Raw genomic sequence first — 24,882 nt, 5'->3', positions numbered from 1 at the left:
GAGTCTCACGGTCTCTCCTGCCCGGGCTGGCTTTGAACCGCGATCCTCAGATCTCAGCCTCCTGAGTAGCTAGGATTACAGGCGTGAGCCACCAGCGCCCGGCTAATGTGTCTCTTTAAAGAAACAAATATACTGGTACAAGGACCACTGGGACAATCCAGATGAGCTGGGTTCCAGGTCAGTTTTAAACACGGTTAGGGTTTCGTTCTACGTGTGTGCACATACAGTTCATTCTCTTTATTCATTGACTGCGATAAATCAGCAAATTCAAGACCGCTGATCCTAAGGGCTAGGTTCCTGCAAGGCCCAGGTCAGGGCATTGTCACCAACCATCCACACCCATCTTGTTGCATGTGGGTTACTCTTTGCTTGATGTATGGTCGACTCCTTGACAACGAGCTCATGGCCAGGGCCGCGCAGCGCATGCAAAGTCATTCTCACACACGGGTTTTCTCTGTAAGGCACACAGCCGCCTTCTAGCAGCGGAACACCACCGAGCACTTTCACCGCGACCTTGGGGATCATCACCAACAAAAAGCAGTAAGGGAGGAAAACATGGCGCTGGCTAGACTGCGTGAGGGACAGTCACTTGGCTGTGAGGGCTGGAACGAGAAGGCAGAGGGGAAATCAGTGTGGAGCGGCTCAGGGTGACCCAGCGCTTGCAGAGCTCTGCGCGTGTGCACAGGAGATGGAGAGCACACCGAGGTCATTGACTTTAGGTGATGATGAAGTGTGAGTGAGCGCACTGATTCATAAATGTGAATGTGTGAATAGTTAGGGTTAACTGTGTGCGTGCATGCAAGTGTGCGTGCGCACGCGTTTGCACGCACAGTTCAGAACTGATTCCAGAAACACTGGCCAGAGCCAGGAGTGTGGAGGGAGAAGACGAAGCTGTGTTTTGATTAGAGTGAAGCGTCTGGGGGCAGAGCCTGATCCCCAAGCCGCCTTCGTGCTGCCTCTGTACTTTCCCCACGTAACCTAACCGCCCAGGCGCTCATGGGCTCTTTGTCTCCCACAGGCAAAGGCCTCGTGGCCCTGGACCCCGGCAACCGCACGGCCCCGCGGCGCTGCGTCTGCACGGCGGGGTACCACTGGAGCCAGGACTGCCAGTGCTGCCGGCGGAACACCGAGTGCGCGCCCGGCTCCGGCGCGAGGCCCTGTAAGCACGGTCACCGCCGCCCCGCGCCCGCCCCAGCAAGGCCACTTCCCAGCCCGTGTCACTGCCGCTCTGGGGAGCCAGGGGACACCTAGGAACTGTGGAGAGGAAGGGGGACCCCTGGGTTTCCCAAGAGACACAGGCTCAGGCCAGACCGGGGAATGAACCCCAGTCCAGAGGGCCCGGCCTCCTGTGCCCTGGGGGCCAGGGAAACGCCAAGAACCCTCTTAGGAACCCTCTTTTTCTTCTTAAAAAAATGATGCATCCTCTTACACACACACACATACACACACACACAATTGGGAACCTGTGCACATCAGGCATTGCTTTGACTCCTACTGTCTTTCTTCTAATGACAAATTTTAAACAGTTGCTTAGGATTTAGTTGCCAGAGAATTATAAATGAAGTAAACACTTTAAAACAGTCCAGGCTAACAAGTCCTGGTGGCTCACGCCTGTAATCCTACTTACTCAGGAGTCTGAGCTCTGAGAATCATGGTCTGAAGTCAGACCCAGCAGGAAAGTACATGAGATTCTTATCTCCAATTAGCCACAAAAAAGCCACAAGGGGAGCTGTGGCTCAAGTGGTAGAGTGCCAGCCTTGAGCAAAAAAGACAAAATGATCACAGGCGATGCCCAGGCCCTGAGTTCAAATCCCAGAACCAGCATGTGTACATGCACACACACACACCACACACACACACACACACACACACACAATCAATGAAATCTAAGCACCAGAGCAGTTTGATATTCACCGTTCTGTGCCTTCTGTATTGTATGGCCATGATCACACAGTGACAGGACATCAGAAGTTATTTTTATTATTTTTATTCTATATTTTATTATGTTATAGTCATTATTTTATATTTTTTGTGTGTGTGTTACAGTGAAGACTTGTACTCTACCACTTGAACCAAAGCTCTACTTCCAGGTTTTTGCTATGTAATTAGAGATGATCTCATGGGACTTACTGATCTGCATAGCTTTAAACTTGGATCTTTAGATCTCAGCCTCTTGAGTAGTTTGGCTTACAGGCTTGATCAACTAGTACCAAGCCTAAAGTTATTTACTTATTTATTTATTTGCAAAACCTGGTGCTTGAACTCAGGACCTGGGTGTGTCCTCTGTTACTGGTGCCACAGTTCCGCTCTGGCTTTTTGTTTTTTGGGGGTGGTTAATTAAAGATAAGTGTGTCACAGACTCTTTTTCTTTTTTAACCCAGGCTAGCTTCAAACCACAATCCTCAGATCTCAGGCTTCAAGTAGCTAGGACTAAAGGTGTGAGCCACTGGCACCTGGCTCATCTTCAGTTTTGTTGAAAGAAAAGAAATAGAGATTTTTGGATTTATACAAGTATCTCTCTCATTTCTTATTATCTTTAATAAGATAGTTGCACAAAGAGGTTTCAATTCACATTTCCATTCATGTGTGCCCTCACCTTGACCAGTGTCACCTTCCCATGAATTCTCTCTTCCCATCTGTCCCAACCCCCTCTGTCCCCTCGAGTTCCCTAGTTCCATTTCCCTGCATGTACAAGTATTTCTTAGAGTCATTTGCTTTCCCAATGTCTAGGAAGTATTACAAAGAAGATTTTTTTCTCCCAAGATGCAACAAATGATTATTGTTAACCTTTCACTTACAGGCACTTTAAGGCAAAATAGTTGGACAGAGTTGGGAGAATTCTAATATCATTCATTTCAGTTTATATAGAGGACAGTATCTATCTGTGAGTCTAAGAAATTAAGAATGTACTGCCTGACTTTAAGCAAGTAAATTTTAATTCCTGTTTTAAGACTATACTCATGAAAATAGACCACGGAAGTGCTAATAATTCCACAAGTACTTTGTGGTTTGGGCCTAGGCCAGTTGCCTGATTGTTATTTCACATAGCAGCCAGTATTCTTTATTGGACCTACCAAAGGTTTATGTGCCAGTTTCAGCAAGGAACAGTACTAGACATAGGGAACTAAGACAGCTCTTGGTGGGTTTTCTTTTAGTTTTTTTATTGTTGTTGTTGTTTGTCAGTTGTGGTACATGAACTCAGGGTCTGGCCTGGGCACTGTCCCTCAACCCTTTTGCTGAAGGCTAGTGCCCTATCACTTTGATACCCAGTGCCACTTCTGGTTTTGAGTGGTTAGCATGAGGTAGGAGTCCCATGGGGACTTTTCTGCCCAGGTTGGCTTTGAACTGTGATCCTCAGCTCTCAGCCTCCTAAGTAGCTAGGATTACAGGGGTGAGCCCCTAGTACCTGGCTTTTAGTTTAGTTTAGTTTTTTGTTTGTTTGTTTTTATGGAGCATATGAGAATGGAGTGAAGTTTACCAACCAGAATCAACTCCTGATTTGAGCACTATGGGTTAAGACAAAGGTCCATCCCACCACTCGGGTTTGTTAATAAAGTTTTATTGGAATGTGGTCACATCTATTTATTTTAAACATTGTCTAAAAGTGTTTTGCCTGAGATACTTAGTACATGGCTCTATATAGAAAAGTTGATACTAACCCTTGATTGGAGAGAAAGAGACCTAACAGGTTTTTGTGTTTTTTTTTTAATTGAGAAAACATTGTTGCCACTCCAATACTTGGAAATTAAGCTGACCAGAGACAATGTATTTCTCTTAAAGACAGTACTGGAATGCCCATTCTCAGAAAATGAAGGCTTTTGTAATTATAATAGCAGAAAGGAAAGGGTCAGATAGCAAAACCTAGTAACACAGGCCCCCAGACTAGGAAATAGCATGTTAATGCCCAGGTCAGTGACTCAAGACAGCAAAAGATTAAGCCGAGCTGTGGACATACCACACAGGCATTACTGACCTCACATGGAACCAGTTTGCTTGTTTTGGTTTTGTTTTGGCTCGAATTTAAAGCTGTCCCTTAGCTTGTCTGTTCAAGGCTAATGCTTTACCACTTGAGCCACAGCTCTGCATCCAGCTTTTTGCCTGAGATAACAGTTTCATGGACTTTTCTGCCAGGGCTGGCGTCAAACCTCAGATCTCAGCCTTTGGAGTAGCTAGGATTACAGGTGTGAGCCACCAGGGCCTGGCTACCAATTCGTTTCTGAACAGAGTTCTGTAGCTCATTGCAGGAATTAGAACTGCTTCCTAGGCTCAAGCCATTGACACAGGCTATGGAGCAAATATCAGGAAGAATGAGAAGCAGAGATGGGTGAGGCCTGGGAAACACCGTCCTGGCTGATCTCTAAGTGTTGTTTGCTTTCTGTTTGTCCTTTGTATCTGTCGGTGTTTGGACAGTGCAGCTCAACACGGACACGGTGTGTGAGCCCTGTCCCCTCGGCGAGTTCTCTGATACCTTTTCTTCCACGGGAAGATGCAAACCCTGGACCAAGTAAGTAACAATGAAGATGTCGAAAGAAGTCATTGCCTTTTAAATAGCCACACCTCCACTCTCACATCCGCCTGGGAACAGGCTGAGTCTTTCTAGTAGCTTCCTCTTGGATAAAGTCTGTCTACTCAGTCATGTGTGACAAGACCTTTGTGTCACTTCTTGGATTCAGTAGTCTATGACTTAGAGGTGTAGCTTCTATTTTCCCTTTTCTAACCATATTTAGTGGAAAACTACTTATGACATTTTTTTATTTGTATAGTGCTTGGGACAGAAGCCAGGATATCAAGTGTATGAAGTACCCCTTCTTTTATGTCATTTCTGGAAGTATCGGTGAATACTCAAATGGTAGAATGCCAGCCTTGAACAAAAAAGCCAAGCAGAAATGCAAGGCCTTGAATTCAAGCCTAAATACATACACATACCCCTAATTTATGACATTTCCTACCATTCATTTACCACACCCCTCAAACTTTCCATATCTGGGGGATACTCACAGGTGAGCACGTTTAGGGGGATGATCAAGGCAGGACCAGAGCATTCTCTGTAGAAAGGCTTTTCTTTTTCTTTCTTTTTTTTGGGGGGGGTCCGGTCATGGGCCCTGAACTCTGGGCCTGCGCGCTGTCCCTCAGCTCTTCAGCTCAAGGCTAGCGCTCTACCACTTGAGCCACAGCGCCACTTCCGGCTTTTTTCTTTTTGCTTATGTGGTGCTGAGGAATCGAACCCAGGGCCTCATTCATGCAAGGCAAGCACTCTACCACTGAGCCACCTTCCCAGCCCTGAAGTATTTTTGATGTTAGATTTTCAAGTTATGGATGTTAAAACTTTACATACTATGACTCACTTATATGAGCCTATTTAGAGTTGAATTCCTGGATCCTTTCACTATATAGTTATTATTAAATATAATGATTAATGTAATGGGTTTTTTAGTTCCAAATATGTTTTTTCTTTTGTTTGTTTATTTGATACTTGTATTTGGCCTAAAAGCCAATAAATTGGGTTCTATACTCTCACTGGCTTTTTCTGTTTAAGGCTGGCACTTTACCACTTGAATCACATCTCCACTTCCAAATTTTTGCTGGTTAACTGGCAATAAGTATTTCACAATCTTTCCTGCCTGAGCTGGCTTCAAACCATGATCCTCACATCTCAGCTTCCTGGGTAGCTAGTATTGGTACCTAGTTCCCAATATGTTCTATTAGGTATTATTTCCTGACTCATTCAACCCAAATTTTGTGTTGAAAAAATCATTTACCTCCAAAGGGCATCATCACCTAACTATGCTAACTAAAAGATTTAGAATCTTCCTTCTTGAACCTTATTCTCTTCCTGAGCACACTCTCTGTAGTTCTTAGAGTATTCTCTAGGAACCAATGTGATGGGCTCCCCATGGAAGGGCCTGGGAACCCAAATGTCCGAGATGCCCATAGACTCCCCTCTTGTAGGAATCTCCAGTAGAGCCTTGCCTTGGTTTGTGTTTTTCAACAAGAATCTTACATTTAATACTTAATATTTAAGACTTAAGTACTTTCCCTTCCACAGTTGTACCATCCTTGGAAAGACAGAAACACGACATGGAACAGAGAAATCAGACGTGGTTTGCAGCTCTCTGCCACCTGGATCACCACCGATGGGTATGACTAAGTAGTGCCTGTCCCAGGTGGTGAGCTTTCTGTTTCTCTCCAGAATTACAGGCTGTATCTTCAGGCTTTCATCTGGGCCTCTGCAAAAGTAGTCAGCTCAGTGTTATATACTCCTTAGTATTTTAATTCCATAATGCTGCTTATTCATTTAGTTTTTTTCTTATAGTGCTGGGGATTGAACTTAGTACCTCACAGATACTATGTTACTTGATAATTTTTTAAACTAGATTGGGAGTGACTAATACAATAACTAATAATATATTCATATTTTTAAAAAGCAAAGAGCCAGGTGTTGGTGGCTCATGCCTATAATCTTAGCTACTCAAGAGGCTGAGATCTGAGATCACGGTTCAAAAACCAGCCCAGGCAGGAAAGTGTGAAACTCTTATCTCCAATGAACCACCAGAAAACCAGTAGTGGGACTATGGCTCAAAGTAGAAGACACTAGCTTTAATGAGAGAAGCTTAGTAACAGTACCCTGAGTTCAAGCCCCATACTAACAAAAGAAAAAGAGAAAGAAAGAGAAGAAAGCTAGAGATCCTGGCCCTGGAGACTTGCATGGCTGTGGTTCTGTTCTTGTGGTTAGCAAAACCCTGGGGCCATGTTGGTTTTTGGACAGAGACATGAACAACAGCATCTTCTGCCTGCGGAGACTATCTACCTAGAGAGAGATGAGAGAGTTCTGGGGGCAACAGAGACAAAGTAGGATGGCTCTGAGGAATGTGGTTCGAGAAGTTTTAAGGTAGATAGTCCTGGGCTGACTTCACGTAAAGGGATGCTGACAAAGCAAGACTGGGCTAAGTTGTACAGTTCACACTCTACACTGTGAGTGCTCTCTGACAACCACACTGTCTAGGTAGAGGAGTTCCTGCTTCTGTTACCCAGACACACCCTGTATCCTTAATTTGGGGGCAGGATTTACAGTGTTGCTTTTTGTTTTAACTAGATCAAATGAAACAGTCTTTAATAGCCATCATTTTTTGCATTTGTCTCCAACATAGAACCCCAGTACTTACCTGGTTTGATTATTGTGCTGCTCTTCGTGTCTGTGGTGGTACTTGTTGCTGTCTTCTTTGGTGTTTACTATAGGAAGAAGGGGAAAGCACTCACAGGTACTGTGTCACAGTGGTGCTTCATAAGCAATCTTAAAGGAAATAGATACGTTTCTTGGTAAACATTTTGGAATACGAGTATGTTGTCAGCTGTCTAAGGGATCTGCCTTGAGGTGGCCACACTTTAAGGTAAAATGCCTTTTGTGTTTGATTGTTCTCTAGCAAAATAAATAATAAATAAAAATGAAAACCAAGCCAGCTGCCAGTGGTTCATGCCAGTAATCCTAACTACTCAGAAGGCTGAGATCTGAGAATTACATTTCCAAGTTAGTACATAAGAAAGTCTGGGAGACTTGGTTAATCTCCAATTAACCAGCAAATCACTGGAAATGGAGCTGTGGCTCAAATGGTAGAGTGCTATCCTTGAGGGTAAGAGCTAGGGGATAGTGCTCAGGCTGAGTTTAAACCTGAGGACCAGAACAACAACAACAACAACAAAAGCCATCAGTATGCCTATCTGTATATGGGCAAAAAAGAATATTCTAGCATTTGGGAAGCCAATATCTTATAAGCTGCAGGTTAAAGTTGTATGGCTTGTACAGCATCAGATATATAAGGAGTGCATTTATTCTAGAACATATCCACTGTTTAATGTACCTATTAAGGCAGAGATAAAAATTTCCAGATAAGCTGGGCGCTGGTGGCTCATGCCTGTAATCCTAGCTACTCAGGAGGCTGAGATCTGAGGATCGCGGTTCAAGCCGGCCCGGGCAGGAGAGACCGTGAGACTCTTATCTCCAATAAACCACCAGAAAACCAGAAGTGGCGCTGTAGCTCAAGTGGTAGAGCACTCGCCTTGAGCTGAAGAGCTGAGGGACAGCGCCCAGGCCCAGAGTTCAAGCCCCATGACCGATAAAAAAAAAAAAAAAATTCCAGATAAAGGGTGATGTAAAGGAGGTTTGGATTGGGGTGTTATTTTTAAATGTAAGTCTAAAATTATGAAATAAGCTATCTTATTTCCTATAGAATTTAGATCGAAAGAATCCCTCATTCTTAGAATTGACAATCAAGTGTTACTTTCTTGACAATATTTTTTCCCACAAAAACTGTTTGATAATGTCTTTATTACATTGTATTTAACTTTATGCTACAAAGCTCAAAGAAGTGTAATTTTTCTTCCTTATTCTTTTTTTGCGTGCTGGTACTGGGGCTTGAACTCAGGGCCTCAAGCACTTGCTCAGCTTTTTCACTCTACTGCCTGAGCCACACGTTCACATCCAGCTTTTTGCTGGCTGACTGGAGGTAAGAGTCTTGTGGATGTGTCTGCCCAGTCAGGGTTTCAACTGTGATTCTTAGATTTCGGCCTCCTGAGTAGCTAGAATTACAGGAGTGAGACACCCATACCTGCAAGAAGTATCTTTTTTAATGAATGGATTCAAGCCTCCATTGGGTTTGCTGGTGATACTTTATTTATTTACTTACCTGTTTCTTTGTTGTTGAAGGGATTGAATTTAGGGTGTGGCAGGTGGCCCAGCAAGGGCCCCAGCCACTGAGCACCAGGTGATTTTTATTGAAATGTTTTTTACTCACAGGAGCACTCACTGAGGTACTTGTAGCAGAATATTGAGCTGACATTGTTGCAAATAATACTAAGCGTGGCACTGAGAAAGTATCACTTGAGTTCATGTGAGAAATCAAAAAAGAGGTGAAAGACACATATACCGAGACAAAGAATTAGAGTGGTTAGCAGCTGCAGGAGGGAAGGAAATGGCGAGAAGTAGGTCAAAGGACACAAAGGCACAGACCTGCAGAATAAACAAGTATAGGGGAGGACTTTCACTAAATGGGTAGCTTTTAGTTCCTCCAGCTACAAGACATAGTAGATGCATTAATTTGTATGACTACAGTAACCATTTTACAACCTATATTTATCCAGTAGGATCAAGGTAAACATTCCAGCTGAAAGTTATTTTAAAAAGCAATAGGAAATCATACTATGAAGCCCTTCTCTTTGCTTTGTTTTTCTAGCTAATTTGTGGCACTGGGTCAATGATGCTTGCGGGGGCCTAAGTGGAAACAAGGTAAAGTTAAAAGTTTTTAATACCCTCTTTAAGTCCTTCCAACCATCAGGCAGATGGGACTATAATTAGTCAATTATTGAGCCTATTACTTAACAGTTACTTCCATGTACAATATCAAACCGGAAGCCCCAAGATTGAGCTCTGCAAAATAATGCGGGGCTCACGTCAATGCTTATGCTGTATTTACGTTATATATCTTCCTACTCCCAACTTTCCAGTGCTGGGGATTGAACCCAGGTTCTTGAGCATGCTAGCTAAGCACTCTACCACTGAGCCATAACACAGCCCCCAGGTTATTTCTCTCTTGTCTGTGTAGGTGTTTTGTTTGTTTGTTTGTGTGTATCATTGTAAGTGCCTAGTGTAGAGTCCTGGGGAGACTCATCTACAACTTCACACTGTAGTTATTTTATCACTTGGATTTAGACAGAACTTCAAAATTTTAGAAAAACGGTGAAAATATTACAATAAACTTTGATATTCCCCCAAATTGTTCAGGTTTTATCATACTGCTATATTCTTTGCTTTCTCTAACCTATATATGGGAACAAGAAAATACATGATTTAATTTTTTTTTCTTTTTGGCAGCATTTGACTTTGAACTCTGGTCCCGTGTGTGCTAGCTGAGATCATTTCCCACTGAGATATGCCTCTAGCCCTATTTTTGCTAGTTATTTTTGAGACAGGGTCTCACTTCCTCCCTGGGGTATAACTGACTCAGATCCACTCATGTTAGACTTCCCAGTAGCTAGCATAACAAAATAGGACATCCATATTGAGAAGACACCTCTCAGTTTTTCTTTTGTTCCCCTGTAATCTCAGCCTCCCAAGTCTATAGGCTCCTGGGTGCTGTCACCAGCAGCCAGGCATGAATGGAGCTGAGTGGAGATGGCATGTTCCTATTGCCTCCAATACCTTAATGGGTATTTCTTATGAATAAAGGTCTTCTTGTTTATAATGATATATATTTCTCAAAAGTACAAAGATAACATTTTTCTAGTCTATATGTAATACTAAAATTCCATTGATTATTCCATTTTGTCCTCTAGATCCATGCTCTTGCATATAAAAGCTTATCAGCCTTACACTGATTTCCTGAATTCCTGTCCCACCGCAGGGCAGGATTCCTTCTCCCCTTTCCCTTCCTCACTAGGCTCTTCCCTTCCTGAGCAAGCGCTGTGATCGTGAGAGCCTCTTATTCTCAGCATCTTTACTCCCGTGCTCAAGTCTGGAGTACACAGAAGTAGTTTCAGAATTACCCAGCCATACCGCATTCAAATAGAGCTACTGCCTACTGAAATTCAAAATTGGGTTGCATTTTTGTTATTGTTTTCATCTACTGAAACTGAGATTAGATCATCAAAGCACCTTGTTCAGATATTGTTGGGTTAAGGTCTTTGCTTGCTGAGGTGTGAGACTTTATTCCTTTGAAATGCAGTAGGAGTCGTTGGATTTTGTAGGCTCTTCTCACATTCTGTAATTTTACGTGTGTATGTATGTATGTATATATGTATGTATGTATGCATGCATGCATGTAAGTATGTATGCATGTAAGTATGTATTATGTATGTATGTATGTATGTATGTATGTATGTATGTATGTATGTATATATGTATGTATTTATGTCAGCCATGAAGTTTGAACTCATGGCCTAGGCACTGTCTCTGGCCTTCTTCTGCTCAAAGCTAGCGCTCTACCACTTTGAGCCACAGGGGCACCTTCGGTTTTTGAGTGTTTAATTGGAGACAGGAGTCTCGTGGACTTTCTTCCCCGGGCTGGCTTCAAACCGCCATCCTCAGATCTCAGCCTCCTGAGTAGCTGGGGTTACAGGCGTGAGCCCGGGGTGCAGGCTGCCCTGAGATGGTAAATCGCAGTTGAGGTGTCACTGGGATGGTTGCAGTTGGGGGGAAATGGATTCGAACCCGCGCGGTGTCCTGCAGCATTCCGTCTACTGAGTCTGGTCACCTGCGCCTGTGGCTTGGTCCCCGCAGGAAGCCTCGGGGGACAGTCGTCCGGGCGCGCACCCCACCGCCTCCAGCCAGCGCGACGCGTGCGAAGGCGTGCTACTGCTCACTCTGGAGCAGAAGATGGTTCTAGAAGAAGCATGCTCCCTGGACGGGGCCGGGGCCTGGGGGCACCCGTGTGCGGGAGGCCCAGCCCGCGCGCCGGGCGAAGATGCTGGCGTGTTCTCCTTGGTCAGCGAGGAGGAGATGGAGGGAGACACCTTCAGACAGATCCCCACGGAAGACGAGTACGTGGACCGGCCCCCACCGACCCCAGACTCCTCGCTGCACCCCAGCCCGCCGGGAAGCAAATCCACACCCCCTTTCTCAGAGCCCCTGGAGGTCGGGGAGAACGACCGGTTCAGCCAGTGCTTCCTGGGCACGGAGAGCCTGGGGGAGTCAGAGAGCTGCCTCTCCACAGGACCCCCGAGCCGGACCGACTGGATGCCGGGGTCCCCCGAAAAGGACCTTGGAAAACAAGTGGAGGGGAGCAGCGGCCCGCCCTGGGGGGACAGCTCGGAGGCGGCCGAGGCCGGGGAGGACGCCCAGCCCGCGGCGTGCTCCCCGAAATGTGGACCGTCCCCGCAGTGCGCCCAGGGCGTGGGTCTTCCTACTGAGGACGTGGCTGGAAGGGGAGAAGGGGGTGCCCGGCCCGAGGCCGGAGCGCAGGAAGGACTAGCCGGCTCAGCCAGGGGCGGCGCGGGGGCTGCCGGCGCCCCCGGGGACCATCCACCTGCATCTGGTAAGTTCTTCTCTAGCTCCCACTTTTGGGAAGGAGGAGGTGGGGAGCGCGTGCACCTGCACTGGGACTTGAACTCCGAGCCTCATGCTCCACCTGGCGCTTTCACTCAGGGCTGGTGTTCTGTCTTGTGAGCCACGCTTCCTCTTCCAGATTTTTGCTGGGTAACTGGAGATCAGAGTGTCTTGGACTTGTCTGCCCAGGCTGGTTTCGAACTGCGATCCTCAGACCCCCGCCTCCGGAGATGATAGCTAGGATTAGAGACACAAGCCCCCGGCACCTGACCTGAGGGTGTTCTTGGGATCTGCAGTTTGGGCAGAACGCACAGGCCTTGGTGTAGGCCGGTCGTATGCTTCTTGTGTTTTAGATCTTCACGTGGGTTCACGTGGGTTCGCGTGGAGCGGCGGGCTCCCGTGGCGGTGGAAGCCGTGTGTGTGTGTGTGTGTGTGTGTGTGTGTGTGTGTGTGTGTGTGTGTGTGTGTGTGTGTGTGTGTGTGTGTGTGTGTGTGTGTGTGTGAAGAGAAAGGATGTTAGTACGACCGCTTCCACTTCTGTTTGTTTTGAAGAAGAGGAGTATTACAGTATGACCCCATGTCTTCAGGTCTGGGGGGAGGTGGCACCACCCTCTTTGGAGGAAGGGAAGTAACAGCCAGACCAGGGGGAGTTGGGGTGTGTGCTCAGGTAGTGTGGCTGGTAGCCACTCTGGTGTGACCTCGCCTCGGATCCTGGGGCGTATTACTGCGCATGCGCATGTCCTGTGTCCTTCCGGGGTCAGGCTTTTCGTGGTCGGGTGAGACCTTGAACCCTAGCACTCACTGGTCCTTAAAAAATAAAGTCAACATGAACCTCGACCCTGACTGCAGGAAAGCTGTTCCTCTGACTTCTGATCTTGAAATTTTGTTTTAAGAGAAACTTAGGCCTTTTAAATCTCCCTCCTCCCCTCCCCCAAAAAAGCTCTTACAAATTTAAAGAAAACAAACAATACTATTTGGACGGTTCTTTATTAATATTTGAGTAGCATCTTGCTTCTGTACTAAATTAATGATGCAGTAAAGTGTCTTTGAATGCTTTATAGGCAAAGCCCCTTTTAGAACCACTATGCATAATGTGTTTATAGGACGAGGAGAATAATTTACAATTTGGCATTATTATAGGGATATATTACTACAATATTGCTTAAGTACAAACAACCCACCAATGATAATATTATGACTATTTTTCCTGAGGGTGAAACATTATTTGTTCTGTTATTGTAGTTATAACAGACTTTGCAATGGATGTGACGCTTTCCTCTGGCTCTGTGTAATGCTAGCCGTATCAGGGGTCAGAGGTCTCCTTGTCAATCTTTCTTTTCATCTATCTATCTATCTATCTATCTATCTATCTATCTATCTATCTATCTATCTATCTATCTATCTATCTATCTATCTATCTATCTATCTATCTATTGTTGGTTATGGGCCTGAACTCTGGGCCTGGGCACTGTCCCTCAGCTCTTCAGCTCAAGGTTAGCATCCTACCATGTGAGCCACAGCGCCACTTCTGGCTTTTTCTGTTTATGTGGTGCTGAGGAGTCGAACTCAGGGCCTCATGCATGCAAGGCAAGCGCTCTACCACTGAGCCACCTTCCAGCCCTCTCAAGAATCTTTTTTTTTTTTTCAGTCCAGTCGTGGGGCCTGAACTCTGGGCCTGAGCGCTGTCCCTCAGCTCTTCAGCTCAAGGCTAGCGCTCTCCTCTCGAGAATCTTAAAGCTATAGATACTCTCTCCAGAAAAATTAATACACGTATGCATACTGTTTAAGAGACTTCACAGAATCTTTCTTTCCTTATTTTTCTCTCTCTTTACATCTCCCCTTTCTCCTTCCCTCTTTACACACACACACACACACACACACACACATCCCATTTATGGGGTAGCCTCCAGAGTGTCTTTTTCTTTCCTGTCTCTGAATCTGTACAGCAAGTGGTGCTAGCAGCCATCTTCAAGCATCAGACCCCGGCCTGAAGCACAGAGGCTGTTAGGCATCAAGGGAAGGAGACTTCCTGGCTTATTTGCTTAATTTTCTCCAGCCTCTGAGATCTGATACAAACCCATGGATCCACCAGTGTACAAATTCTGTCCTATTCATTACTAGCCAAAGAGAAAGGAGATGAGGAGCTCTAGGGTAGCTTTTGCAGAACCACTATGGTTTCCTTCCTCAAGAGATTGGATTTTATTTTTAAGGTTCTAAGGGATTTCCATGCCTAAAAAAGAAAAAAGTCAGGCTCTGTTATTCATCTGCGTTGTTCTGCATCTCTTCTAGCAGAATCTTTTCTCCCCTCAGGTCTGGAGATAGGCAGCAAGCTGGGACTGAGGCTGTGGGAAATGAACGGGAAGGTTGCAGCGCAGCCTCCAGCAGCAGCTGGCTCTTCACAGCTCTGAGGGCCCAGTGGCTGACACCACTTTTGTGATGACACTAGGGAGATGGGATGGGCCACTGTGTAGAAAATGTAAGTGGTTCTTGGAAGAACACGGTTGGCCAGCTTTAAAAAAATATATAGTCACAGAACCAAAGGCCAAATTTCTGCTCTCCCATCAAAGAGTTAAAACAAGTGGCCTAGTCTGCTTTCCATTCTCTTTTGTTTCCCCAGCTTGCACAGTAAAGCACAGAGAAAAAGAATTCACCGTGTGTCACCAACTGAGTAGTGTTAATTTGCAAAAAGTTTACAAGGCTGTTTTTGGTCTTTGTCTGGTGCTTAGCCATGCAAAATATCTGTGAGCATCATCTGGGAGTGTCTGCCGGGAGCCCGCGCTAGCCAGAAAGCCAAATTCATTCTCGCCGGAGGGAATGCAGCGCCCAGATTGATTTTTGATGCTGCGCTACTCCCTTCACAATTCTTTCTTCTTGATCAGGCCTTATGGTTTCTGGTCAAATGAACACATTCTTATTCTCTAGAGTGTGCTAGGGAATGCTGCTTGAGTGTGAAGCAGGAGCCTAATCCCAGTTTAAAAAGTATATACCCTCAGGATCTGAGGGAGATGATCTTTTCCTGTTATCATCATCATCATCATCATCTTTTAACATATCATTTGGTTTGTTTAAACTTCTAAGTCAAGTAGTTTTTTAATGACAGCAAGATGAGACTTCTGCCTCCAATATCAATATCTTAGAAAGAATATCATCTACTACTTTGTGTTTTGCTTTTAGCTAAGTATTATAAAGTAGATATTAATTAGCCTCAGTGACCCTTAACCTTTATGTTAGAATTGATTTATAATTGGCTATTTGATAATAATACTCAGCACCTTTTGATAATAAAGACAAACACTCCTTGGCACTAAAAACTCATGCATTATTTCAAAATATATGAGCAATTTGTTTTCATTGTATTTTTTTTTTGGCTTAATTTAGTCTTACATTTCTTTTTTCTAAGCCAATGGTGCTCTTTTTGGAAGGGTCTGGTCCATTAGACTTTTTAAAGAATCATTCGTAAGCATGATTCAGGATGGAACTATTAAATACTTCTTTCCCTTATCATCGCATACCTCATTTCTTCCAAATGCCTGAAATGGAGCTTACATTTCCATAAAAAGGAAAGTCACATGGAAAGCATATGGGTTAAATATAAAATAAGTGTGGTGTTTTGTTTTGTTTTGCTTTAATTCCAGAAGAATCCCATGAAGCCTGGGCGAGATGAGTGTATTTGTGTATATTTTTAGTTCTGTTCCATGGAAGAAAAATCTACATGACAATTTGGTGGTATTATCTGGCATAGTTCTTGCCGTTTAATATTTATATGCTATGCACTTTTAACAACATAATATGTTTTTTGGGGAGAAGAAAAGTGTTTATTACCTTGCTTAGAAATGTAAATTCTGTCAGGGATTGTGTTCTTAGAGCTAAGCTCATTCTTTCTGCCTGAGAAAAACAGATTCTCTGGAGCCTGCTATGTACAGCAAGGATTTAGCCAAGTATAAACATCTTTCTGATTATATGGGACACATCATTTGTTCACTGTTTCTGTTGATTTAGACACTATTTTTAACACTCTCAAATGATCGGAGTTTTTTCCTACCTCAGTCATTAAATATTAATGGTAAGCCAACTAATCCATTTTAAATACTCAAATTGCTAATTTTATAAAAAATTTCCATGTCCTGGTTTTCACATCATAAATATAGGTAGCTCTCATACAGCATTCTCTCAATATATTGCATTCAGAGACTGAAAGATGATCCGGATACCCTGCAGCTTATAGTTTTATCAAGGAGATTGTAGATATTAGTTACCGGGCACTGCATGCTTAATGTGCATTATTTCCTTAGTTACTTGCAGAAACCCTATTGGCTAGGAACTCACATAGCTCAGGAATGACAATGCCATGATTCAAATATCTGGTAGTGAAGCAGGTGCCTTAAACCACCATGCCATCTCCTCTTAAATCCATGCCAGTGATGTTGATTTCATTTGATCACTGTGCCTTGGAGAGTCATTAATGCTCCATAGCATAAAGAGAATCGCTGCCTGGGGCCCTGGGCAGTTTCAGCTCAGTGAGGGGCAGCAGCCGGGCAGCAGCAGGCCAAAGCCAGGCCTAGACATTTCTGCAGAGGTGCAGCAAGCAATTGTTCTGTGGCCTACAATAGGCTTCTCTCTCTCTCTTTCTCTCTCTCTTTCTCTCTCTCTCTTCTCTCTCTCTCTCTCTCTCTCTCTCTCTCTCTCTCTCTCTCTCTCTCTCCCCCCCCCCCCCCGGAAGTTTCTTTGGTAGAAAACATGGAAAAAGCCCTTCCTACCACAAACCTCTGATGTCATCTTTTCTCCCCTTTTCCTCAAGTGAGTTAAGCTTAGAATAGATGCAAAGGGGGCAGACTTAAAGGAGAAAGCTGCCCTGAACGCAGCCTGGGAAAAGCAGCCAGGGTGGGCAGAAGCCCCCGCTTTATGTGTATGCTTGGAAGCTTCCAGAACTACTAGTACCCATAAACGACTCATGCCTTTCCTTATATAACGACTTCAGTGTGTAAAGCGAGCAGTTTAGGGTTCCTAATTTTATCAAATTGGTGGGGGTGGGGCATCACAATTTCCCACCTTCATACGCACCTCCCTGTTATTAGCATTCCCTACCAGAGTGGGAAGATTGGTGACAACAGTGTACATAAAGGTCCACACTGGGTGCTGTGGCGTCTATGGCTTTGGCAACTGTGGGAGGATTTACGTCCGTCCACCATGGTGGTGGTGGTTTCACTGTCCTTAGACGCTGTGCTCTGACTTTTCATCCCACCTTCTCTCCTCTTATCCTCTGATACTCATCGATTGTTTTACTGTCTTCATAGTTTACTTATCGAAAATATTGTTGGGCTTCTGTAGTAAGTAGCTTTTCTGAGGCCGGTTTCTTTTACTTAGTAGTAGACATTTAAGGCCTTTCTATGTCTTTTCATGGCTTGATCATTTCTTTTGAGCACTGAATACAATGCCATTGTTAGGATGTTCCACAATTTATCTGTTCACCTATTGAAGGACTCTTTACTTCTAAGTTCTGAAAATTATGAGTAAATTGCCCTAAACCACCATGTGCAGATTTTTGTGTAGACATAACTTTTAACTGAGTCAATACCAAAGGTTTATTATTGGTTCATTGTGTGGTAACCCTGTGTTTGGTGTTGTCAGAGGTTGCCAAACTGTCTTCCAAAGGAGCTGTGTGATTTTACATTCTCACCACCATGAATGGGAGGGAGCCACCTGTGGCTCTACGTCCTCACCGGCATTTGATATTTCCATGCACTGGAGTTAGCCATTTGGGAAGGCATGTAATAATAGCTAATTGTTTCAGTTTCTCACTTCCTTCATGAAATATGATGTAGAGATTTTTTTTTTTTTTTTTTGCCAGTCCTGGGGCTTGAAGTCTGGGCCTGGGCATTCTCCCTGGACTCCTTGTGCTCAAGGCTAGTGCTCTACCACTTGAGCCACCGCGCCACTTCTGGCTTTTTCTGTGATTAACTGGAAATAGTCTCACAGACTTTTCTGCCTGAGCTGGCTTCAAACTGCAATCCTCAGATCTTAGCCTCCTGAGTAGCAAGGATTATAGGCATGAGCCACTGCTGCCTAGTGAGAATCTTTTCATATACCTAAATGTAATTTGAATATCTTCTTTGTTTGGTGAGATCTTCTCTTTGGCATTAAGGTCTGTTAAGGTCTTTTAAGGTCATTGACTCTTTTTTTTAATTGGGTAGTTTGCTTTCTTATTATTAAGTTAGAAAACTTCACTGAACAATTTGAGTAATAGTCTTTATCAGATATGACTTTCTGCTTTCTTTTGTTGTGGTTGGTCATGGGGCTTGAACTCAGGGCTTGGGCACTGTCCCTGAGCTTTTGTGCTCAAGGCTAGCACTCTACCACTTTGAGCCATAGCTCCACTTACAGTTTTCTGGTGGTTAATTAAGAGATATGAGTCTCATGGACTTTCCTGTCCCAGCTGGCTTTGAACCTCAGATCTCAGCCTCCTGAGTCGCTAGGATTACAGGCATGAATTGCAAGCACCAGGCTTCAGATATGACTTGCAAATATGTTCTCCCAATCTGTGACTTCTCCTTTTCTTCTCTTAATCCTTGGGCCTTTTTAGGCCATCTTGAGCAAGCCTCATTCAAACCATCCTTCTCTCTTTACATACATCCTAACCAGCTTCCAGCAAAGGAGAGGTTCACTAGACCAGAAGAATATTGGAGGGGACCCCTTGGTTCCATGTCCTTCAGGGGCGTGGATCAACTGCAAAACAACAATGACAACAACAACGACAACAACAACACCCCAAAGCACCACTGGATTATGCAGCTAGCCAACATGGTGGCCTGCTTATGTTTTTATCCCTGAACTTGGCTCTCTCAGGTCAGCCTACAGAACCATAAGAACTCTTTCTTTTCTAAAATATAGAACTCAAATTTTAAGAAATTATTGCTTTCAGCAAGGACATTTTCAGGACTGAGCTATATTAAAAGATAAGAATATTACCAATTCATTCTGAGCCTTTTGATCTAATCTAGCACAACATTCAACTCACAACTGACTAGCGTGACAAGAAATGAGACTATGGGGCTTCGTGCAGATTGATATCGATGAGTGTTTTCACCAGAGGCAATCACGATGATGGATGATTTCAGAAGCTGGTTAGATTTCCAGAGGAAAATACGCTTTGAGTGTTTGAGACACACTGAGATCCTCCTCCAAGACAGAGATGGAAAGGTGGCATGCTCCACGGTCTGTTCCGTACAGTTCTGTATCCTTGGGATTCTGTGGGCACTAATGTTACCTTGGAAGAATCAATGCCATCGTTGCACTGGTGATTAATTCTTTGCTATAGCCCAAACATTTTCAAATCTCTCATCTTCTTTTGGCCCTTAGGGAATTCTGCTGGGTATTCACAAACTCCTCTGTTCATTCATTTAACAAATGCACCTGCTCTATGTGGCTACACACTGACAAGCTGGCATGACCTGATGATAATTGATGCCTATGTTCTAAATGGACAGACAGAGCTGTGGCAAGAAGTTTGTGCCAAATTCTTCCCACTATTGAAAGCACAGGACAAGAACAGAGATTGTTTTGGACCTGCTCCTTCCTTGTGGTCTCCTTAGTTCTTTTTGTTGTTGTTGTGGGACTTCAACTGTGGGCCTGGGTACTTTCCTCCATGCAGGAAGCACATTGCTTATAGGCTACCCTGGACTCCAGTGCCTGACTCTACCCACTGAATGCTGTGTCTGTAGGAATTCATGGGTGTTCCTAAGGGTGTGGGTGAGAGCTCATCTTGGGGTCATTTAAAACTTTAAACATTAAAGAAGAACACACAGACACAACATCTCTGTGCCTCCTATCAGTATTTATCCAAATGAAAAAAAAAAACTTTAACTGTTACATTCATTGGCCAACAAAAAGAGTTTGATAAACATGAGGATTGTTTCTATGAAACAACTACATGCTTTGGGATGATTCAAAGAATGAGTTATTGAAACTCTTTTTACCATTGAAATTGAGGTGGATAAGACAGTTGTGAAAGTTTGGGGAATAAAATTCTAGAAGGATTCTGCACTTGAGCTGTTCGAAGAATGACTCTGCATTCTCATTCTACTTAAAAGAAAGGAACAGCTGATACCATCAGCAGATTTACATTCAGACTAATTGAAGGGTGTGGGTTCTTCTTTTTCTGTCACTAGATTTGACCTCAGGACTTTGGGCTTACTGGGCAGGTCCTCTACCACTTGAGCCACATTTCCAATCCTAATTGAGGATTCTGACAAGGAAGAAGTAAGCAACAGTGAATTCATGATGACGATATACCAGAAAGTGTTAACTGGTGGATAAGTCATGTCACAATCATGTAACGCTAAGTAGGAAGGGGATACAGAAGAGCTGTTTAATTAAAAGGTATAACGAGTCATGCAGGGGCTAGCAATCAACGCCCTGTGTTTCATGGATTGAAGAATAGCAAAACTAATAGTTAATGATGTTGTAATAAAACCATAGGAAAGCCATGCCAAGAAAATTACTTCTGAGCAATAGAAAATTACTGATTTGATTAAATAGATACAATAGGGTTTAAATCAGAATGTAATGTTTATGGTATGTACATGGTGTTTGACTTGAGGGGAGGGGGATACTGAAGTTTGAGCTCAGGGCTTCTTTCTCACCAGGCTCGAACTCTACCACTTGAACCACATGCCCAACCCTTTTGTTAAAGCTATTTTTCAAGCTAGAGTCTCACACTCTTTGCCCGACATTAGAGTGAGCTCCTTGCCTTCTAACTAGGTGGGATTACAGGCATGTTTCCACCATATCTGGCTTGTTTTTCAGATAACATCTCGCTCACTTTTGCCTTGGTTAGCCTTGAACCACAATCCTCCTGTCTACATCCTCCAAACAGCTGGGATTGCAAGTATACACTACCATTCTTGATTCTGTACGTGTTATTCCCCTCCAATTGCTCGCTCTTCCCTACTGCGTTTATCTTATTTAAAAACAACAACAACAACAACAACTTTGTATTTGGCAAGAGGAGAAAGGCACAGACATACTTTAAAGGAAGCCCCTAGCTTAAAGTACTCTGTATATTTTGAGTGTATTTTAGGGGAATGGAGAATGTGCTACCTCCTGGAAAATAGAAATACTAGTGGCCTCTATTATGTCGGTTGAGTAATTATTAGATAATAGATCTATTAAGCCACTCATTTTTAGCAATCTATGGAAGAAATGCCAGAAGATTGTGACTAGAAAAATCCTTGGGTTTCCATGGGTATTTCACTGTGCGTCCATCTTGGCTTTGGTAATTCGGGAGACGTCTCCCCACAGGAATTTTCTATATGCCTCTAGATGTTTTAGTCAGAAGGTGCCAAACATGGGGGAGAATGATGTCATATGGAGGAGTGACAGAAACTTTATGTCTGAAAAATATTATTGAAGCTGGGTCACAATAGAGAAAGGCTAAGCATGTTGGAAAATCAAGGAGCCATTCTGATATTCGTGTCTTCTAGGCGGTGGACACATTCATTGTTTGCGATACTGAGTGTTGGGGAGTTTAGGGCTTGTTGGGCTGGAGCAGTCATTTTCACCAGGGAGTGCTTCTGGAACCTCGGTCTTTAAGACAGCAGAATAATAAAAAGTGACAGGTTTCCTAACATTTGTTGAACTTTCTATTTCTCCAAATGGTCTGATAATTAAAGACTGGTTACTTCCAATCGCTCACAAAGAAATGACAGAACCCCAAAGGAGTTGAACACCCTTTAGGGTTTAGAAGGAAACAGTGATTTGTCAGCTCCTCCTCTCTTTATAGTTTTCTGAATCTTCTCCCCGCCACTTCCCCCAAGAGTAATTTGTTTTAAAACAATTTACTCTTGTTTTAAACAATTACTCTTCTTCAGCCTTTGCTCGCAAGGCTGGTTCTCTGCTCTGTTGATGGGTTTGTTGTTGTTTGCTGGTTCCATTGGCGGTAAGGGATCTTTCTTGCCTGGCAGGGCTGGTTTATGAACTGAGGTCCTCGCACGTGCCTGTTTAAAGCTGTTCTTGAGTAGCTGAGGGCTACGGGTGCCAGGCCCGAGTCATCTTTTGTTTTTTAAATGAATGTTAAGAGAATGGTTACACCTGTGCTCACGACGAAGCTCAGGTGGCTCCCTGACCTTCCACAACCGAGCCTTTGTTGCACGGGGAACACACTTTCTTCATAATGCGGGCTGTGGTCTGTGATGATTCTGCGACCCGGCCGCCTCTCCCGCCAGGCCCACGACCCGCGCCGGCGCGGGAGAGTGGCTCCCGGGCATCGCTTCCCTCCTTCCCTCCTTCACCTCCGCCCTTCTCGCTCCCCGCTGCCTCCGCGGGCCCTGCGCTCCCGGTTGTCCCGCGGCTGCCCCCGACCTGACTCGACCTCTCCCGTCCCCGCAGGCACCGTGACGGGAAACAGCAACTCCACGTTCATTTCCAGCGGGCAGGTGATGAACTTCAAAGGCGACATCATCGTGGTCTACGTGAGCCAGACCTCGCAGGAGGGCGCGGCGGGCGCGGGGAGCGGCGCGGCGGGCGCCGAGCCGGAGCCGGAGCCCATGGCCTGCCCGGTGCAGGAGGAGACTCTTGGACACCCGGACTCGTTCGCGGGCAACGGGCCCCGCTTCCTGGACACCTGCGCAGGCCCCGGGCTGCCGCCGGAGCCCGAGAAAGCGTCGCGGCCGGTGCAGGAGCAGGGCGCAGCCGAGGCCTGAGCGCGCCCCTGCGTCCCTGCGCCCCTGCCACCCCGGACCCGGGTCCAGCCCGGGAACGCAGCCCCCACCCCCCAGCCCCGGCCAGGCACCCGACTGAGCCCCAGGCAGGACCCAGAGGCACAAGTGGGGGCCGGGCTGGCCGGTGTCCGCCCCCCTTCCTCCTGCCCTCCCCAGCGAGGATCGGTACCTGGGTGCACAACGCCCGACCTTCTCTCCACGCCCTGCTTTTCACCGACCCGGGACTCTGCCTGAGCCGCTGTGCGGTGGGACTCCTCGCGTCCCCTCCACACGCCGGGCGGCCGCGGGTCGGACCCTCTCCCTTCCCCAGCCACCTCCCGTTCTGATTTGTGACTTGGTGACGTTTGTTTCGGGACCATCTTGCTCAGTGGAGATCTGCATCCCCTCCATATTTATAGTTCACTTTTTTTTTTTTTTTTTTTTTTTGTACTCTGTGTCTTGTTACTTCTTCCCCTTCTTCCACCTCTTCCTCTTCTTCTTCCTGGACTGTATAAGGAGTTTTCTAGAAAAAAAAATGTCTCAAAGGTGCCAGTCTCTTTTAGAGATTTTCTTCTGTGACCCTTCTCAAGGCGATTGGGCTTTGAGTTTCTTTTCTTTCTTCTTTGGGTGTTGGTTTTGTTGTTGTCGTTGTTTTGTTTTGTTTTTAAACAGGGGCTCATCGTGTAACCCAGGCTGGCCTGGGATTCGTGAACTTCCTGCCTTCACCTCCTTTAGTGCTGGGATTACAGGTGTACACCATCATACCTAGCTTGGGACTTTCATTTTATGAAAAATATTCAGTGTATTCATTTTTATAAAAGAAAAAGGGAATTTCCTTCTTCTGATTTTTTCTTTTTTTGGTGGTACTGAGGGTTGAACACAGGGCTTTGCCCGTGCTAAGCACACACACTACCACTTGAGCGACAGCTCCACTTCCAACTTTTTTGGTGGTTAGTTGGAGATAAGAGTCTCACAGACTTTCCTGACTGGGTTGGCTTTTAACCCCAATTTTCAGATCTCAGCCTCCTGAGTAGCTAGGATCACAGGTGTGACCTACCAGTGCCCAGCTAAGCATGTATAGATTCTTGAAAATGAAGTTCAGTGAGTGACCTTCTCCCCTACCTGGTTTATTTGTCCTCACTGACAGTGCTAGTAGGCACTTGCCAACTAAATCACTAAAAATGCACATTTCTGCTGTTGGGCATTTTACTGCTTGATGTTTCTCTAGAAAGGATGTGGACAAAGAGTAGGATGTGGAACCAGGCCACATACAGAGTGATAAGAAGGTGCCAGGGAAGTTGACAAAAGAAGGAATAAAGTTTTGTAGCTCACAATGTCATGTATGTGACTAGGCAGCAAGCTTTCTTTCTTCGTAAGCATGAGTTGTGCATTCTGCCATTTAACCTTATAGAAGTAAAAGACAATCCTCCTGGCTTCCAGTGCATTTGAATTACAAATTAAATCCTCACACTGCAGATATAAGAAAATTATCATGCTACAGGTGTCCTTCTCTTGGCCTTGATCACCTTGCCAGGAAACACAGATAAGTCAGACTGAAAGAAGTCACCTGGGCAGAATTCTCTACTGTGTCCAGTGAGCACCAGTTCTCATTAAGTGCTGGGGGAATAGTTCAAACACTTTTCTGAAGCAAATTAAAAATAATTTCGTACATCTGGCATGGATGGGAGTGTTAAAAGTGACCATTGTACAAACTTCAGAGGCCGTCCATGCCCAGCTGGAGTGAATGGCCAGTCCTCACTGGTTTCTTGCTCCATGTTATACTTTTCCTGGAAATGGTGGTGGTTGTAGTGGATTGTGATTTTTAATACAAGAACAGAGGACAGCTCTGTAGTTTCTGCGACTTGGCAGGAAGTGATTGCAATGCTGTGATGATCCACTGGTGGGAAGTTATCAATTGTTATGCTCTTGTGTGTGTGTTTGTGTGCACACACACGCGCATGTGCGTGCACAGGGGTTTGAACTCAGGGCCTAGCATTTTTGCTTGTTTTTTTTCACTCAAGGCTGGAGCTCTACTACTTGAACCACACTCCCACTTTCAGCTTTTTGATGTTGAGTTAAAGAGTCTCACAGACTTTCCTGCTCAGTTGGACTTTGAAGCACAATCCTTAGATCTCAGCCTCCTGAGTAGCTAGA

The 24,882-nt window shown here is 44.9% G+C and overlaps 1 protein-coding gene across 1 annotated transcript in view; it reads left to right on the top strand.

Moving 5' to 3' along the window:
• Positions 1-22,731, top strand: part of Tnfrsf11a (TNF receptor superfamily member 11a) — a 36,230-nt gene extending 13,499 nt beyond the window's left edge. The window contains exons 6-12 of the mRNA XM_042668551.1: positions 1,019-1,159; positions 4,411-4,504; positions 6,047-6,138; positions 7,149-7,259; positions 9,228-9,280; positions 11,270-12,023; positions 22,418-22,731. Of these exons, the coding sequence (XP_042524485.1) occupies positions 1,019-1,159; positions 4,411-4,504; positions 6,047-6,138; positions 7,149-7,259; positions 9,228-9,280; positions 11,270-12,023; positions 22,418-22,731 (1,559 nt within the window). The remainder of the gene's footprint in view (positions 1-1,018; positions 1,160-4,410; positions 4,505-6,046; positions 6,139-7,148; positions 7,260-9,227; positions 9,281-11,269; positions 12,024-22,417) is intronic.
• Positions 22,732-24,882: the final 2,151 nt, after the last annotated feature.

Source organism: Dipodomys spectabilis, unplaced genomic scaffold, assembly GCF_019054845.1.
Source record: "Dipodomys spectabilis isolate Male_0828 unplaced genomic scaffold, ASM1905484v1 ptg000455l, whole genome shotgun sequence".
Lineage (NCBI taxonomy): Eukaryota > Metazoa > Chordata > Mammalia > Rodentia > Heteromyidae > Dipodomys > Dipodomys spectabilis.
Note: the sequence above shows the minus strand (reverse complement) of the source record. Positions and strands in the feature narration are given on the sequence as shown.